Source organism: Anolis carolinensis, chromosome 4, assembly GCF_035594765.1.
Source record: "Anolis carolinensis isolate JA03-04 chromosome 4, rAnoCar3.1.pri, whole genome shotgun sequence".
Classification (NCBI taxonomy): Eukaryota; Metazoa; Chordata; class Lepidosauria; order Squamata; family Dactyloidae; genus Anolis; species Anolis carolinensis.
Window position 1 is genome coordinate 237,782,256 of NC_085844.1, and position 18,397 is coordinate 237,800,652.

Here is an 18,397-nt window from a genome sequence, read left to right on the forward strand (position 1 = left end):
CTGCAGTCCTTTGGCACTAGGGTAATCCAGAACATGGAATGAAATGTCCTATTTTGGTAAACAAATCTATAACCACCAAAATAGTTGTAAATCCATGAAGGGGGGGGGGGGAAGGTCTGTGATGAAATCAGCAGAGACAATCTCCCATGGTCAAATCAGGGTGGATCATGGTTGCAACAACCCTGCAGGTTTGTCAACTGGATTCTTGGCCTGCTGGCACACCGGGTAGGTAGATACATATTTATCCACTTCTCTCCGGACCTTCAGATACCAGAAATCTCTCAAAATCAACTGCAGTCTTGAACAATCCAAAATGCGCTGCCATACCACTGTCATGGTGCAATTTCAAAATCTCTGATCGTTCCAGCCCTGGCGGCATGTACACTTGTGAGCGATGGCATAGCAACCTGTCCATTAAGCTAAAAGAAAACTTGAACCCACACTCTAGCCGCCCCCTCCAGCCAGTGTCACCAAGTCTCGAAGGCTACCTTGATCGCCAACAGCTCTTTCTCCCAAATTGTATGATTCCACTCAGGGGCCATCAGCTGATGGGAATGAGGACACGGGTGAAGATGTTCCCCTACCGGTTGTAGTAGCACAGCGCCGATCGCCAGAGGTTGCTGGATCAGGACGCTGAAGAATGGGTTGCGAGGTAAACAGCTGTTTGAGTTTCTGAAGGCTCTCCTCTGCCTAGTGTGTCCACCAAAATGACACTTTTCCCCACAGGGCGATGAGGATACAATCCACATTGTCCAACTGTAAGTGGGATACCATCCAACTGAGAGGAGAGATCAGCAGAAATGAGTAGAGGAAGTAGAGGAAGGCTCCAGGTAAGGAGGGAGGCATCCCCTAAACTGCCTCGGACTTCGTTCTGGGCCGACGCGCAGAGGATTGGGAGCCTTTGACAGTGTTCTCCAACACGAGTGGATCTATCCGCAGGTTGCAACTAGAGCTGTCTCCAGAGTGCCTCATGGTCTGAATAAAGACTGCCTAGTCAGGAAGATCCACTTGTGACAGGTGAACGATGTCCTGCCCAGGTGGTTGGCTAGTGTATTTTCTTCCCCGGGAAGATGTGCTAGCATAAGGTGGATGCTTCTGTCGATGCACCCGTCGCCTAGAAAAATGTTTAACAACATAAGTGGAAAAGAAAATGTCCCACTTTGATATTTGTATAGAACTTGGTGGTGGTGTTGTCTGTGTGAGGACCTGAATTACATGCCCCAACAGCAATGGTTCAAATGCCCTCAAGGCCTCTTTGACTGGTATCAGTTCAAAATGATTTATGTGTCTGGAGGCCTCCATCCTGGGTCAGGTTACTCGGGCAGTGAGACCCTCTGAATGTGTACTACAACTCTGAGGGGAGGAGTCCACAGTTAAAATTCTGGAGGGATTAGGAGGTCCGAAGGACAAACCGCAGACATTGCTTTGATGGGTCAACCACCAAAGAGGTTGACACACCTCTCATGGTCTCGAAGAAGGTATGAGGAATATCCTTGAGGCAATCAAACAAATTGAGAACCCTGCCTGTATGGGCCGGAGTTGGAGCCATGCATGAGGCATCATGGTTGTAGCTGAAGTCATGTGCTCCCTTTGTTGACAATCAGACCTAGGGACTGGAGAAGATTCAGCATAGAATGAAAATGAGAGGGATTTGGTTTAGCTATCACCAGCCAGTCATCAATACACAGATAGACTGTAATGCCACTGAGGCAAAAATGGGCCACAACGGAGGTCATACACTTGGTGAAAGCATGAGGAGTAGTCATGAGACCAAGCTGCAGAACATCAAAGCAACAGGTCTGGTCCCCTATCATGAAAGAAAGGAACCTACTGAAGAATAAACATCCCTCAAATCAGTGATGGCAAACCAAGCATCCTTAATAATGGAGAGAATTGTAGAAAGCGGCATCATCTGAGGCTTGGGAGAACGGATGTGTTGGCAGATGATTCTTAGGTCCAGAATAGGATGTTAGCCATCGTCCCTCTTAGGCACTCAGAAGTAATGGAAAAATGAGCAATGGAAGAACACTGAAAAAAAAAAAGGTGCGCGATTGCCCCCTCCTACAACAAGGCCTGGGCCTCCCCCCAACAGGGAGGGGAGGCAGGTGTCATGCACTGATATCCTTTAGTACCCAGGCAACTGGGGCTATCCCTTGCCAGACTGAGACAAAGGCCGGCAGCCTAAAACCCAACACAGGAGACCTAACACAGAAGATTGTAAGGGGGTGCTCAAAAGCCCAGCATGAGAAAGAACAAACCAACTCCAAGTGAAGGAGAACAGGAAGAGTTGAAGGCATCATCTTGGACATTCCAGGGTTGAGCCAGAAAACTTAATTTGTGGGCCATCTGACGCATTCCCTGAGTATGTTTCAGCCTCTTATCTGTTACAAGGTTAAACAACCCATCGTTGTACATCTGCAAATGTTCAGCAATAGCGCGAACCTCCTGAGAGAGGCCTGAAGAGTGCAGCCAAGCATGTCTGTCAATTGACGTAGCTGTGGCAAAAAACCTGCCCGCTGAGTCCACTGTATGTTTAGCCTAGTCTTTAAGTTTTGCCAGAGTTGGTGCCTCTATTTGAAAGATCTTAGCCAGATGTTGTTCCTCCCTAGAGAGATGATCGAAATAAGGGGCATTTTAGACCAAAAGAGCATGTGATATGCCCCCATGTATGCCCCATAGTAGGCCATACGAATAAAGAGACCAGTTGAAACATGCTCCAGTTTTCCCATTGGATCCATCTTCCTACTCTCTTTATCAGATAGGGTTGACAAAGGCAGTTACCAACAGGGTTGGGTTATGTCCATAACGGGATTAGGTGTAAATGGGATTGTCCCGCACTCTGCAGATGTGAAGTCAGTGTGGTACAAACTGCCTATCCGCTATAACACTGCCAGGGGGGAGGCTGAGGCAAGGTCGGGTGATCTGGCCAACTGGAGAAGGTAAGGCAACAGTGGTAACATAGTAGGGAACAGCGAGAGTTGCTGTTCTGAAGGAAAGATGGGGTCATTGATTGGGGTCGGTGCTTTAGATGTAGGTGGGTTCAAGGCCCATGTCAGGAACACCATTAACTGTGAAATATATTGAATTCATCAGGAGAAGGCAACTTCAGTTCAATGGGCGTATCTGTCATTAACGCTGAAAGGGTGTTGGATTCATCAAGCTCCATTAAAGGTGGGAGGAAAAAGTCCTGAATGGGAACGGCTTGAGAAAGGCTTGGGGTGGGTGCAATCCTATATAGGAAGCCAGAGGAGGCACCATCAAGGTGGTAGTTGAGATGGTGCCATTAGGCTGGCAACTGTGGGGGAGCCATTAGAGTGTAGGGGATTGCATACTGGGATTGCAAGGGAACAAAAATACTGATGCCCTCCGTAAAAATGTCTCTATAGTGCGAGGGGGATCCATGCCACCCTGCATCCCTCCCTGGGATAGAGAGGGAGAGCATACTACTCTTGTGGCACTTCACCCAGCAGCGGCACAGCCTGACAAAACTGGCTGGGGCTTAGAGATCAACAGAGTTTAGAACTGGGGCGTTCCCTGCCTCAAAGGACAGGCTCAGGCCCGGCAGAATCAGTGCCTGTGCACATGGGCCTGATGACTGGCGCCAGGGCACTCCCTGACTCGAGAGGCCATCATTATCCACCTCCACCGAGAGCTCCTGCATGGAGATTGACAGGTTTTCAGGCAATAATCTACAGCTCTTGGCAGGGGCTGGGAGCCTGTCAGTATGGCTATCCACCAAGCATTCTTGCCGCCAAGTGTTCTCACCCTCCGAGAGCGGCGAAGATGCTTGAAGAGGGGGCTTCCAAAGCATTGAGGCTGCCAGTATGTCCACCAGGGGCTGTCCATCAGGGGCAATGTTGAAGCACCTGCAGAAGCAGCAGCCAGCGGAGCGCTAGGCTTCCCACCTTTCTGCTTCTCCTGCTTCTCCATCTTTCTGCTTGCCCCAATCTAGCTCTATTTTTCTAGAGAAAATAGTTAAAAAACAGTCCTAGTCAATAACAATTATGCAAAAAGGAAGCTAGTCTAAAGAGCAAGAGATTCCTAAGCTGCTGCAACAGTGATGGACAAAAGGAACTGAGGCTGCATATATGGGGAGAGTGGGTGGGGCCTCCACCAAAATGTATCAATGAGCTTTCTAGAAGATTCTGAAGTGACTGCGCAGGCAATACCATATGATTTCACAGACACCATGATGAAGAAAATGTAGGATTAGAACTATTAAGAGTAATTCACAGGGAGCCAGAAGATCTCTGAACTGAAGCCAGGGATATTGGGAGGAAATAAAACAAAAAGACACTACCTGTAGCCAAAAAGAAGGAAAAGCCTTAATGAATGAAAGACAGAAATCTTCAAGTAGTTATGTAGATATAAAAATGGGGGAAATGCGGTCAGAATCAGAATGCAATTGTGCCAGGTCTTGTGCACAGGTGCTTCAACAATCAATCCAGAGAAATAGAAGACAACAAAAAGCAGAATAAGAGAATAAGATACATCTGCCACAAGATCTGAGAAGTCAAAGGGAAAATTGCACCAAGAATTGATGTGCAATATTGCCAGCAGGGGTTAAACCCAATTATAGTGGACTGCTCAAGAACATCCCACGCTTGAGGAAATCAGGCAAAATCACTATGAACCTCCTAAAGGTAGATTCTGTTATCGTCTGCCTTCCTGAATCTTTAACCTTCTATTCTGGGCATATATCACAGTCAACACTAGAAACATTACAAATGCAAGGTGGAAGAGCAATAGCATAAAAGCATTTCACTAATGAATTGACCACACAGAACTGGGGCAGTTTGACTTCCCAGGCAAACTCCAGGCATACTTCACTGGTTAATTAACCTGTGTGTCAAAGTGAGTGGAAAGAGCAAACCACCTATAGAATGTCCAACACTGCAGGAAACAAGTTCAGCTGGAGGTGGGTACATATGTGTTCCAAGTGCTCTGTGTATAATTTCCAACCCTAATTATTTTGGAAGTAACTTTAACCTCAGCTGACCTTTATAAGGGTTATTTTCCGTTTTAAACAGCTTTCTAGGAAGTAGCTTTCTTTTCGTTTTTTGTTTTCTGATTTCTTCTTCATCAGAATCAACTTCGGAGTCCTCTTGATACAACCGCTTGAAATTAGTATATACCGTAGGCCCTTTAATTTGAAAGCATTCAAATTACTATTTATCACATGTATATCCCGCTTTCTCACCCTGCAGGTGACTCAGAGTGGCTTTACAAAAAGGCACAATTCGATGCCACAAGTATATATATACAATAAAATCACAAATACTGTATATTAAAACTAACAAATTAAAAACATATTCACATTAAAACAAAAGAACCCCAACTAATTAAACCCACATAATCCAGAGTCATAATCCAGAGTCATTCCAATTGTCATTGAACTATTCCACATTTCTTTAATTGCAGTGCAGATTATTGTCTGAAAGCTTGGAAGAGTCAAGAATAGATTAATAATGTGTAATCATGGTTTTAGAAAACTAGGACCCAAACCATCAAATAGTCTGGAGCAACCTGCTTTGCCAATCATGTAAGGTACAAAGAAAAAACTTTATAGAAATTCAGTGACATGTAATTTAGATCTATTATATTCATCATATTTTAGAAAATAAAATATATATACCAGATTCATGAATGTGAGCAAGAGGTTCTTCATGACGTAAGTCTTCTCTGCTTATCCTGGGGGTAGATGACTGAGATACAGATACAGATGCCTAAAATGGTTATATAATATCAGTCAAAACAGACATTATTATTTGCAAGATCATCTTATACTAAGCTAACATGTAAAATTCATCTCAAAACAACATCCACAAGTCATACCAGCAATGCAATCATGTTACATCAGTATTTACTCATATATATTAAAAAGTAACCATGCACTTTTTGAACAGAGTAGTACAAGGATAACTTAGTCTGTCTGGGGAGAACCTAAAAAAGCACTTATCTCTCTATTATCTAGGAGCTCCTTTAAGAGGAAAGCATCAAAGAGCTGTCACCAATGCCATTACACTGTCCAGGCATTTAAAATGCCCAGAAGTCATGCCAGAACAAACAGGATAGAACGGCTTTTTTTAGGTTCTCCTGTGAAGTACTAAACTCTCCCTACTCTAGTCAGAAAAGGGGTAAGTCATTCCTTAACAAAAGTGAAAGTACAGTACTTACACTGACGCATGGATAAGTTGATTCCGGGGTTTTTTTTTGGTGGATTTTTAACTAAAATTAATAGACTTATACACAAGTATATAGCGTACAATATTTAAGAAGATAATATTGTTTCAAGTGTGACATACCTTTCCTCTATTTTTCATGAGATTTTCAGAATAGATGTTTAGTTCTGTATCAGATGATTTCTTTAAAGAGTAATGCTTTCTGTTCACTGCTTCATCAATATCACATATTTTCTTTTGAACTTTAGTAACATCTGTATCTTGGTTACTAGCTATTTTGTTCCCTGTATTTAAGGGACTAAGTCTGGGCTACAAAGAAAAGATAATTGGCAATGAAGTTGCAGACAAAATTATATAGGCATTTTGCCAACTGAAGCAACTACAGTAGAGTTCTGGTTATCCGACATAAACGAGCAGGCTGAATGTCGGATAACCAGAACGGTTGAATAATAAGGAGGCCCTATTATCACTCCCAGCAAGCCGGGTGCTTGCCGGAGGGAAGAGTCACGTCCCTCTGACAAGCACTCGGTTTAGGGAAGACCTGTGCGTACTGCTGCCTAGCAACATGCACTGGGCTTCTCCAAAGTGCTCGGCCTGGCACATCAGATAATACGGTAGGTCTGATAACAGGAAGTCAGTTAACCGGAACTCTACTGTATATAGTTCTCTAAATCTGTGATCCTATACAAGTTACCTGGGAATTAAGTTTCATTGTAATCTTGACCACATTCCCAAGAATACTTACTAGAGGGTAAGCCCCCTTGAACTCAATGAAACTGTGCTGGAAGTATATGAGGAAAATCAAATTACAGCACAATCATTTGCATTTACGACTGAGTGTCTGTGATTTTTATCTTTTATCATACAGATAAAGATATAGAAACATGGATAAGACATCAATATCCTAAATATTTATGCATGACAAAGGATAAAATGTGGGAAAAGTATTTTATACAGCACATTTTATCTCATATAATCTATTCCGAAGGTAAAAAAGGAGACAACTGTAATTCCCTCCCTTCCCAAATTACAAGGGTTCTATTCCTTGGATGAGAAGTTTTCCTACTGAAAATGGAAATTAATTCAAACAAATCTGCATAAATCTTGGTCAAACATCTCAAAAGAATAGCCTGTTAAATGTAGTATCTGGATTCAAATAAAAAATACAAAATAAATATATTTTAAAATGCACTGAAAATGTTTACCAAAGAAAATGAGCTTGAAGCAGGTGACAAATCTTCAGTTCCAAATTCCAGCTTTCTGCAGTTTTCTGAAAGTTGCTTTAAATGTATGCTTTCTATATTAATGTCTTCTACATCAGAGACATTTTTAGTGTCACCTAAAGATTTCTCCTTTTCAGACGTAAATTCTTTTTCATATGATAACAAAGATGATAATGATGATCTTCCTGGTGATACATGTGCTTCAGTAGATTGTTCCTCTCTGTACTCCTCACAACCTAAATAATAAGGTGTAATTCAACATACTGGCTGGAACCAGATGTTATGCTAAGCATAGGCCAGCAACCAGCATAAGCTTCAGGCTCATATACTTTTCTCCACTGACATTAGGTAAAGGTAAAGGTTTTCCCCTGACATTAAGACTATGTCAGTATATAATGGTTTCTGGTGTGAAAATCACTTAATAGTTTAAATGGTATGGTTCCAGAAATGTATGGGTTAAAACAATAGAGATGTGTAGAATTGGTAGAGTGCCACTTTTGGATTTTCCAGTACAAACTGGAAAAGAAGATCAACGTGCTGTGTGCAGGGTGCTAAGATGTGAACAGACATGACTGGAGAATGTAGTGCACATATTTTGTAAATAAAGATACAGTACTGCTTTTGTTAAAAGCTGAATTGATGAGTCAGGTGTTTATTCAGCTTCCTGCCTTCAGGAAGTTCCTTGCAAGGTCAAAGCAGATGAGATAAGAATGGTGATTTATCTCAACTTTTTGATAGTCTAGTCATGTCCGACTCTGGAGGTTGGTGCTCATCTCCATTTCTAAGCCGAAGAGCCAGTATTATCCATAGGCGCCTTCAAGGTCATGTGGCCGGCATAACTGCATGGAGTGCTGTTACCATCCCGTCGGAGTAGTATCTATTGATCTACTCACATTTGCAGAAACTGGAGCAGGAGCTCACCCTGCTCCCCGGATTCAAACCGAAAACCTTTTGGTCAGCAAATTCAGCAGCTCAGCGGTTTAACCCGCTGTGTCTCCGGGGGCTCCAGTCAGTGACATTGCAAAGATCAAAAGCTTCTGTGCTGCTAGAACTTTGAGTTCTGGTTAATCTTAGCTATGGGTTGTTGAAACAAAAAAGGTTCACAGACTGTTTGCTAATGTTGACGATACAACTAGGCATCGCATTAGATTGCCCATTCAACATTGATTCACGAGATAGGATTAACAGGTTTGTTCAGGTGGGAACATGCCATTGACAACCTAGAGATTATCTAATCTCTGGGTTGTCAAAGGGTTGAAATGGTAGTGACATTTATTGCTATATGTCCTACTTTTTTTAGTGACTGAATGAAGTTGGTAGCCTATGTTGTCATAGACTTAGGTCTACTTCCTCAGATGAATATACCAAAATGACTATGAATATACTTTTACAGGAAGACTGTATGTGTGATTACTTATAAAAATGCCAAGCTTGTGCTGATGAGGTAAAAAGTTCAGATTTAACATTGGTTCTTGGGGGACAAAGGCAGGAGGAAAGATGTTTCCTAAAGCCTAGTTGAATATATTAATTTATGGGGGGGGGGGGGGGGGAAAGAAGTGGTAAACCAATCTAGACTGCCCTCATGAGGTTGGGATTAAATGGGATTCCCACCAGGCCTAATCAGTTTACAATGCAAAACATACGGAGGACCACATAGTCTAAACTCCTAATACAATCCAATGCTATATTGTATCCATCCACCTAGCCCTGTATTTTGTCTTTTGAGCAGCAAGAACTTCTCATTTGCTTTTTGAGCCCTATATGGGCTCCTGTTAAAAACAGAAGTACTGTATCTGGAACTTTTTGGGTGTAAAATATGTTTTGCTATAAATAAAGGTAGGGACCATGAAACTTGGACTTTTTATCCGTGCGGTCATTCTGCACTGAACTATAGTCTCTTTCTAGTGATGACATACTTCACTCTTTGATTAAATTTTTTATATTGTTTCAAAATTTGATCTATATTTTTTTATTTTTTTTTATATTTCTATGGAAAAAAGCAATTACTTCCTGTCACTAATGGATTGTGACATTTACCGCAGTTCTTCGATTCTAAGATGCCATCAATTGTAAGGTGCATGGTAATTTCAGTACCAGATATAGGGGAAAAACAGTATTTATATGTTAAAAGATCATTTTAAGGCACACCGCATTTTGAGAGATATTTATAGGAGGGAAGAAATATGGTGTATCATTTTTTCTTCAGTTTTACTTTTTTATCTTGTCTAACACCTCTTTTTATCCAACCAATTCAGCAGCAAGAGGCAAGAAGCTGTAACAAAAACTGAAATCTAAGAATAACTTGATCTATGTTGCCTTCCAGAATTGTTCTGTGATCTGTGCAGCATTAGTGATTGCTTAGTATTTTTTCTCTTACAAGCAAAATGCTAACACCCTAACTGTTCTAAAAGAGGTTTTTCTTTCCTGCCCAATTTTCATAAGTGAAATCTACTTAATCTTTGAACAGGTATGTAAAACATGCACTAGAAGAAAAATATCAAACATTCACTGTAGACCAAGACAGAATCTAAATCTAACCCGAGCTGTAGAATTCTAGAAATGTCTACCTACCTACTGACAAGTTTGCAAGCAGAAAACCTTCATTGCTAGACCTTGAAGGAATATGAACTAGAGATTTATAGCAGTAAAAGCACTGAGATGTGCAATTAAAAAGTTAATTCTAATTACAGTAGAGTCTCACTTATCCAACATTCGCTTATCCAACGTTCTGGATTATCCAATGCATTTTTGTAGTCAATGTTTTCAATATATCATGATATTTTTGTGCTAAATTCATAAATACAGCAATTACTACATAGCATTACTTCATATTGAACTGCTTTTTCTGTCAAATTTGTTATATAACATGATGTTTTGGTGCTTAATTTGTAAAATCATAACCTAATTTGATGTTTAATAGGCGTCTCCTTAATCTCTCCTTATTATCCAACATATTTGCTTATCCAACGTTCTGCCGGCCTGTTTATGTTGGATAAGTGAGACTCTACTGTATCTGGAATCTCTAAGAAGCATATGTTGTTTTTACATAATTGATGATAATGTTATGTTATCCAGTAAGGTATAAAACAAATAAATATACAAGTACAAATATAAAACTTACATCTCATTATCTCAAGAGAAGGTGGACTTTCAAATGAAGGTAGAGATGATGATTCCATTTTTTGTTTTGGTCCTGAATCTTTTGATATAGCAGTGTTTTTATGTTGGTTTACCAAATTTACTTTGGGTGGTTCACTGGAAAGAATATTCTGCCTTGCCTTTAGTTGATTGACTGCTTTTGTTTTTATACTTTTAGGTTCTGGCTGCAAGGACAAAATGTTATCAGCTACATACACATAGCGAGCATGTCATATCAGAAAAGGATACCATGTTTTTAAAATACAGACAGACAAATTCAGTTGAGCTTTAGCTTACGTTTTCTTTTAAAGTGCCCTTTTCAACTAGGTTTTCAGAAGATTCCTCTTCCATGCCACTCTCTGAATCTGATAATTCTTTATAACTTTTTTTGGCTAGTGCTGCTTTTCTCTTTGGCTTCAGTCTGGCAAGCCGTGCTCTTTCTTCTCTATCACTGTCACTTTGGTTTTTAGAAATTGGTGTCTTTAGAAACAAAATTCAACATTATATTAATACGGTAACAGCATTTTAAAATATATGGAAGTATGCCCACTTTATGGCCTAAAACAGTTCACTAAAGATAGTTTAACAAAATAAAATGGAGGCTATCTTAGTGAAGAATTCAACACCTATTCTTAGAATCACAAGTAGTGTTTAGCTCCAGAAAATTTACACACAGTAGATTTTCACTCATGCTGCAAATTTCTTCTTTACCTCAAGCAGCTAAGATTATTAGGTTGCCAGTTGAAAGGTCGGCTTAAAAATGGCCCTGCTATAAGCTTTATATGCCAAGTATTTGATAAAGCAAGAGAGAATAAATCAAAATTATGGCCAGGTTATTAGGAAAAGTACAGTTCATTCACAGAATAGAGAGGTTCTGGAAACAATGCAGAATGGATAGGTTTAGTTTAAGGAATCGGATTAAACCTTTAGGTCAGTAAACAAAATCTCAACGCTTCTTAATATATAAAATGCAAAACTTTAGCATACCGTATTTTTTTTGGTTTCATTTTGTTGAAATGTTTCCCTTGTACTCATGGGTGGAGAAGTTTTCTCTTTCAAATAAAAAACAAACAAACAAACATTAGAGCAGGAGTACTGTTTGTCTAGGTCAATAATCAGAAAATGGATTTAAAGCTTCAGTTCATCTTTTTGCATGTCCTTAAATATGACCCTGACCACATTCATACAGAAATATGAGATTAATGTAAAATAAGAAAGGTTTCCATATACAGGCGGTCCCTGAGTAACAAACATCTGACTTACAAATGACTCAAAGTTAAGAACGGGGGGTGAGACAACAGAAAGTTAGAAAAAAATATCTCTGTGAAGGGCAATCAACTCCTGAAAGAGTAATCATGGGGAAAAGGTGTCTCAATTGACGCTTTATCATCAATTCTTCTTTCCTCAACAAGCCAATTTTTTATCACAGGGACAGAAAGGTAGGTGAAATCTTCTGAAGAGGGATACAGACAGCAAAACAAACACCACAGAGGTGTTAACTTTTCCCTATACTATCTAAAACTAATATACTTTAGACATGAGTCTGAAATTTGCCTAATTCATTTGATTCCGTTTCTGTTTTGTACCATCCATTTGGATAGTGCCCGGGCCTCGCAGGGTCTGCAGACAAGCGCCGAGTAAGGAGCGCTCCTTACTTGGCGTTCAGCTGCAGAATCTGCAAGGCCCAGGCGTGTAGGCCCAAAGCCTGCACCTGTAGGCCCGGGAGTTTTGGGCCTACGGGTGCAGGCTTTGGGCCTATGTGCCCAGGCCTCATAGGGTGTGCTGCAGACTTGTAGCCGAGTCAGGGTCAAACCTTTCACATGTTTTCACATGTTCACACAGTCAGGGTCAAACTTTTCACATGTTTTTAAAACTCTTCCCTCAAGTGGTGGAAAACATTTATTCAACATAGAACATGATTTTCCTTGCCTACTTGCATTGCATTTAGTGTGTTTTGTTTTGTGATAGGTCTTTTTTTTTGGGGGGGGGGGGGGGACATTGACATAATTCTCAAGTCAAACATTTTTCCAAGAAAAAAACACCCTGTGTAGACAAGCACCGTAAAATACACATCTTTTTTGGTGAAATTATGTTGCCAAAATTGGGATGCGCTTACAAAGAGGGCACCACCAGAAGCAGCTTCTAGCCCCAGTAAGGAAGGAAGGGCCCAACACTGCTGCTCCCACCCAGGCAGAGGGAGTGGTGAACGGCTGAACAGTCAAGGAAGCCCGGGGATTCAAGTGAGGCCTGTTTTTTTGTTTTATTCACCAGGAAATAACTGTGGGGTTTCAGGGGTTTTAAAATCAGGGTGCATATTAGACTAAATGGAGCACTAGACTTGAGTAAATACAGTAGTTGAAACATAATAGAAATTTAGTTTAACATTGCTTCTCCACATTTATTATTATTTTATACCAAACTGCTAATTTTAAACAATAGAACTAGATTTTGAGGCTTCCATGAGACAAGGTCAAGTATTGTTTACATGATATTTTCATTTTAGGTAGCCAAAAGAGATTTTCGAGTTTCTAAATTATAATGAATTCACTTGTACTAAAATACATTGCAAAGTAGGTTGTATGTGATTTTCATAATAATAATAATAATAATAATAATAATAATAATAGACCGCCCTCTCTCTCCAAGGGGACTCAAAGCAGTTTACACACACAAAAAGGCAATCAGTCAATGCCATAATCCAATTCAAACATGACACAAGAATACAAAATAACAGCATTTATTTCATAGCACTTTTACCCTGTCAAGAAGTAGCAGACATTACTTTTTATGATTTGATCTAACATTTAAGTCTATAAGACCTACCCAGTCAGTGTTAATTATTAATTTTAAACTAACTTCTTGTATTTATTATATTTTAACCTTTGTTCTGTGTATTTTAATATATGTATTTCATAGAAAAATTATGTGTTTTAGTTATGCTGTGACCCATCTCGAGCCACAAGGAAAGGTGGGTAAGAAATATATTAGTAGTAGTAGTAGTAGAAGAAGAAGTTGAAGTAGTAGTAGTATTGAGACATGCTTTAAACATACTGAACATAAAAGTCTTAAGGCTATAGGATAATAAAAACAGGTAATGCGATGCCATCAGCATTTTTTTTGCATATGTTACACAATTATTGCTTAAATACAGGAAAAGTGACATTTTCAAACATCAAAATTAGTTAGCTTACTTGATTCCTGAATTTTATATTTTTTCTTTTTTCTCATTCTGCTGTAATCTACAAGTTGGGGTTTAGGCTTTCTGTTGGACTCTCTTAGCCAGCTAATATCTGTTTTAGTGTCATCACCTCTATATTCTGTATCCGTGTCACTAAAAAGGTGTTTCTTGTTTCTATTAGTCCTATTCTGTAAAACAAGAACAAAGAAAGATCTGTAGGACCTATTCCATTTAATTATGACTGAGTTCTAAAGACAAATCCCACTGAGATCAATAAAAACCAGTCAAATAAAGTATCTGTGATTTACCTCCCACAAGTAAAATAATTATATAAATTAATAATTAATAATAATTAATAATTAAAAATTAAATAATTAGGACTATAATAACAATTATACAGTATTTTGAACTAGATAATTTAAGAGTAACCAAGTCAAAAAAATCTTAAGGCACTAACCCCCTATAATTTAATGTTGTAGAAACTCAGCTGATATGTCAGATAGCAGTTTCACCATTACTGCCCCTCCTAAAGAATGCAAATAAAAGATAGCTTATAGGGCAGTTCAATTGAAGAATGGAGTATTCTGGCCCCTGAACAACAAAGGATCCTACCTAAATAACAAGTTTACTGTTTAATGAGTGTTTGTAGATAAGTGCCCAGAAATAGTTATGTGGTAATGATGATGATGAAGACAATGATGACTGATTTTATTTTGTGCCGTCATTGGACATGGGGCAAGGCAGCATATAATTGTGATTCTCAGTTGGGAGCTGAATGTATGCGCAAAGTACACAAATAAGTTCATAGAAAGATGTTTTCTCAGAGCCCAAATAGGTATAAACAAACAACATTCATAACAGCCATTCACAATGATACAAACATGAGAGGTGATCCTGATAAAACCTTTTTTCTTTGATCTGTTCTAGAAGCCCTACATCTTGCAGAATCCTTTAATCCATTTTTATTGTAGCCTTTTTGTAATATTTTCATAAAAATAATTGGTTCCAAATGCTGAGGTTATTTTACAAACTATTTCCTTTTCTAAAATACCTTATTGCTTTGTCTCTTTCGGCCTATGCTTTTTCTTTGATTATCGTGATTCCTAAAATGAATAAGAAATAAGTTATGGTAACAATTACAAATGAAGTAAACACCTTGTTTGTATGAAGTTGTTTTTTGGCGACTCAGAAATCTGGAAAAATTACTACTCTGAGCATAGACTGAGCCTTGGAAGTGTTAGAGGTATCCTTTCCAATATGCTACCATCAAGTATTTGTATTATGAAATTATATATTGGCATTCAGTCTAACCATCTTGGAAGTATAGGTTGCTTACCTGTAACCGTATTTCTTCGAGTGGAAGTCTGTGAAATTCGCACATATGGGTTAAACTGCGCCTGCGCAGACTTTCGGAACATTCTAGAGCTTCAAAAGAGTCAATTTGGCGGAAGCCCCGCCCATCTCCCCATAGACTATATAAGCCCGAAGGCGGGGCTTCGCCTCAGTTCTCAACCGCCAGAAAAGCAGCTGAAAACAAGGCATGACACAGCGGGGAGGACGGGCGGGGCTGTGCGAATTTCACAGACTTCCACTCGAAGAAATACGGTTACAGGTAAGCAACCTATACTTCTTCTACGTGGAGTCTGTGAAATACGCACATATGGGTGACTAGCAAGCTACTAACCTGGAGGTGGGTCATGCCACGCAGGAAAACAGCACGGCTCTCCCAAAGGCAGCATCCTTTTTCTCCTGGACATCCATCTTGTAGTGAGCGGCGAAGGTGGATGGAGTTGACCACGTGGCCGCTTTACAGATGACATCCAATGGTATGCCCCGAAGGAAAGCTTGGGACGTGGATAGCGCCCTTGTCAAGTGCGCAACAATCTGGTGTGGAGGTTCCTTGCCCGCCAGTTGATAGGCTAGACGAATCGTGGAGGTAATCCAGGACGCCAACCTCTGAGAGGTTACCGGGAGACCAAGCTCGTCCTTCTTGTATTTAAGGAAAAGTCTAGGCGACTTCCTGTGGGGAGCTGTCCTATGTATGTAGTATAACAGGGCTCTCTTGACATCCAAAGCGTGTAAGGCATACTCTAATGCAGAGGCAGGCTTTGGAAAAAAAGTTGGTAAGACAATGTCTTGACAAATGTGAAACTGCGAAACAACTTTAGGTAAAAATGTCACATCCGTCCGTAGAACGACCTTGTCCTCATGGAAGCGGATGTATGGAGAGTCCGCCCGGAGGGCAGTGAGTTCACTAGCCCTCCTGGCGGACGTAATTGCCACTAAAAACGCTGTCTTCCATGACAGATGTGCTATATCGATGGAAGCCATGGGCTCGAAGGGCGGCTTCGAAAGCTGTGACAGCACCAGCTCGAGGCTCCATGCCGGAGGGGGCATAGACGTAGGCGGATGTATATTCTTGTACCCTTTCAGGAAAAGCTGCACTAAAGGATCTTGAAAAAGGGACGGTTGGCCAGCCTTCCTTCGAAACCAAGAGAGCGATGCAACGTAGCACTTAATTGAAGAAAGGGACATACCCCTCTCTGACAGGTAAACAAGAAAGTCCAACACCGTTGACGTAGGGGCGAAAATAGGATCAACTCCTATGGCTGAAACAAAGGACTTGAAGCGGGACCATTTATAGGTGTAAGCCTTCTTAGTGGAGACCTTCTGAGCTGCATCGATTATGAGACGGACAGCGTCAGAGAGGTGGACCGTGGTTTCAGTCTCCAAGCCGTTAGTCGGAGGGACGACACCTCGGGATGTCTGACAAGGCCGTCCTGAATTGTGAGGAGGTCGGCGCTGCAGCAAAGCCGAACATAATCGCCGCTTGACGCTTTGAGTAGCGGCGCGAACCATGGCTGGCGGGGCCACCACGGGGCTATTAGGATGCAGTCCGCGTTGTCTGAGATGATTTGTGAAACCACTCTGGTTAGAAGAGGAAGTGGAGGGAAGGCGTAAAGGAGGCCTGGCGTCCAAGAGAATAGGAAGGCGTCTCCTAAGCAACCGGGGAATGCGCGAGGGTGCATCCGAGCGCAAAAGCGGGGGCAATGAGCGTTCACCGGAGATGCGAAGAGATCGACCTGAGGAGTCCCCCACCTTCGGGTGATGAATCTGAACTCCCTCTGGAGACGCCACTCGTGAGTGTCTGAGTCCGCCCTGCTGAGGGCGTCCGCTAAGGTGTTCTCTTTCCCTGGCAGGTGGATTGCCAACAGACGAATGTGTCTTCGAATGCACCACTCCCAAATCCTCATAGTGATGACTAGGAGAGTCTGAGAGTGCGTACCCCCTTGTTTGTTTATATAAAATTTCACTGTTGTGTTGTCTGTTATGATCCGGACCACTTGCTTGTTGACCAGGCAAGAAAAGGACTTCAGGGCCTTCTCCACTGCCAGCAGTTCCAGAGCATTTATGTGAAGTCGCCGTTCCTGAGGCGACCATTTGCCCCGAATTGACAAATCCAATAGGTGCGCACCCCATCCCAGAGAGGATGCGTCCGTCGTAAGCGTCAGTGTTGGGCGCGGCGAAATGAACGGCAGTCCTGTGAGGACATTGCACCGCTTTGTCCACCATGACAGGGCGGATAACACTGGTTGTGGGGGGTAAAGCGCCTTGTTTTGAGACTCGTGAAGCGGGTCGAAGGATCGAAGAAACCAGTTCTGAAGTGGTCGGATCTTCAACCGAGCGAATTCTGTAACGGCTGTGGTGGAAGCCATGTGGCCTAGAATAGATTGGATGGTCCAGGCCGAGGCGTGACCTTGGTCTTGCAAGTTCGTGACCAGGGATCGTAAGTTGCTGAACCGGTCCTCTGGTAGGTAGGCCTTCCGAGCTCTGGAGTCTATGATGGTACCGATGAACGTAATAGATTGGGTAGGGGTAAGGTAGGATTTTTCTAAATTGACCATAAGGCCAAGGGCCTGCAGAAGAGACAGAGTATAACGAATATCAGATTCAAGCTGCTCACGGGAGTCTGCAACTAGCAGCCAGTCATCAATATAAGGAAAGACAACAACAGCACGCTGGCGAAGGTGAGCTACCACCACCGCCATGCATTTAGTGAAAACCCTAGGGGCCGTAGACAGACCAAATGGCAAAACATTAAAAGAGTAAAAATGGTTGTCAACCGCGAAACTAAGAAACCTGCGGTGACTCTAACAGAAATGTGGAAATAGGCATCCTTAAGGTCCACTGTTGCTAGCCACGCCCCTTTCCTAATGAAGGGAAGAATGGAGGCGAGAGTGACCATACAGAACTTACGCGGTCTAATAAAAGAGTTAACCATCCGAAGGTCCAGGATGGGCCGAAGACTGCCTCCCCGCTTTGAAACTAAAAAGTAGCGGGAAAAGAAACAGAAGCTTGCCTGGTCCGGAGCCACCGGAGATATCGCACCCTTGTCTAGGAGAGTAGATACCTCCTCTAACAGGATGTCAGAGGCTGGAGTTACACAAATGCGTCCCACTGGAGGGAGGGCGTAAAATTCAATAGCATAACCCCTAGATACAATATCAAGGACCCAGGCATCTGTTGTTATTTGCCTCCATTCGTGTAAGTATGGGTGGAGCCTATCAAGGTACGGAAAAGGGGATGAACCTACAGGGGACTGGGTCCCCCCTGGTAAAGAACTAGGAGAACCTAAACTAGGAACTAACGAGGCTGGGGGCGAAACTGGGACAGCC

General features: G+C 41.6%; 1 protein-coding gene across 5 annotated transcripts in view; it reads right to left on the bottom strand.

Moving 5' to 3' along the window:
* Positions 1-18,397, bottom strand: part of sycp2 (synaptonemal complex protein 2) — a 69,408-nt gene that overhangs the window by 11,874 nt on the left and 39,137 nt on the right. For 4 of the 5 annotated variants that reach the window (XR_010005640.1, XM_062978997.1, XM_062978994.1 and 1 more), the window contains 9 exons: positions 14,773-14,824; positions 13,735-13,909; positions 11,531-11,595; positions 10,841-11,023; positions 10,527-10,728; positions 7,388-7,641; positions 6,306-6,491; positions 5,636-5,726; positions 5,000-5,143 (listed from right to left, as the gene is read on the bottom strand). Coding sequence is in view for 4 of the 5 variants with exons in the window: in XM_062978997.1 (XP_062835067.1) it covers positions 5,000-5,143; positions 5,636-5,726; positions 6,306-6,491; positions 7,388-7,641; positions 10,527-10,728; positions 10,841-11,023; positions 11,531-11,595; positions 13,735-13,909; positions 14,773-14,824 (1,352 nt within the window). In the remaining variant the exon portion in view is untranslated. The remainder of the gene's footprint in view (positions 1-4,999; positions 5,144-5,635; positions 5,727-6,305; positions 6,492-7,387; positions 7,642-10,526; positions 10,729-10,840; positions 11,024-11,530; positions 11,596-13,734; positions 13,910-14,772; positions 14,825-18,397) is intronic. The other variant, XM_062978995.1, reaches the window with a different exon arrangement.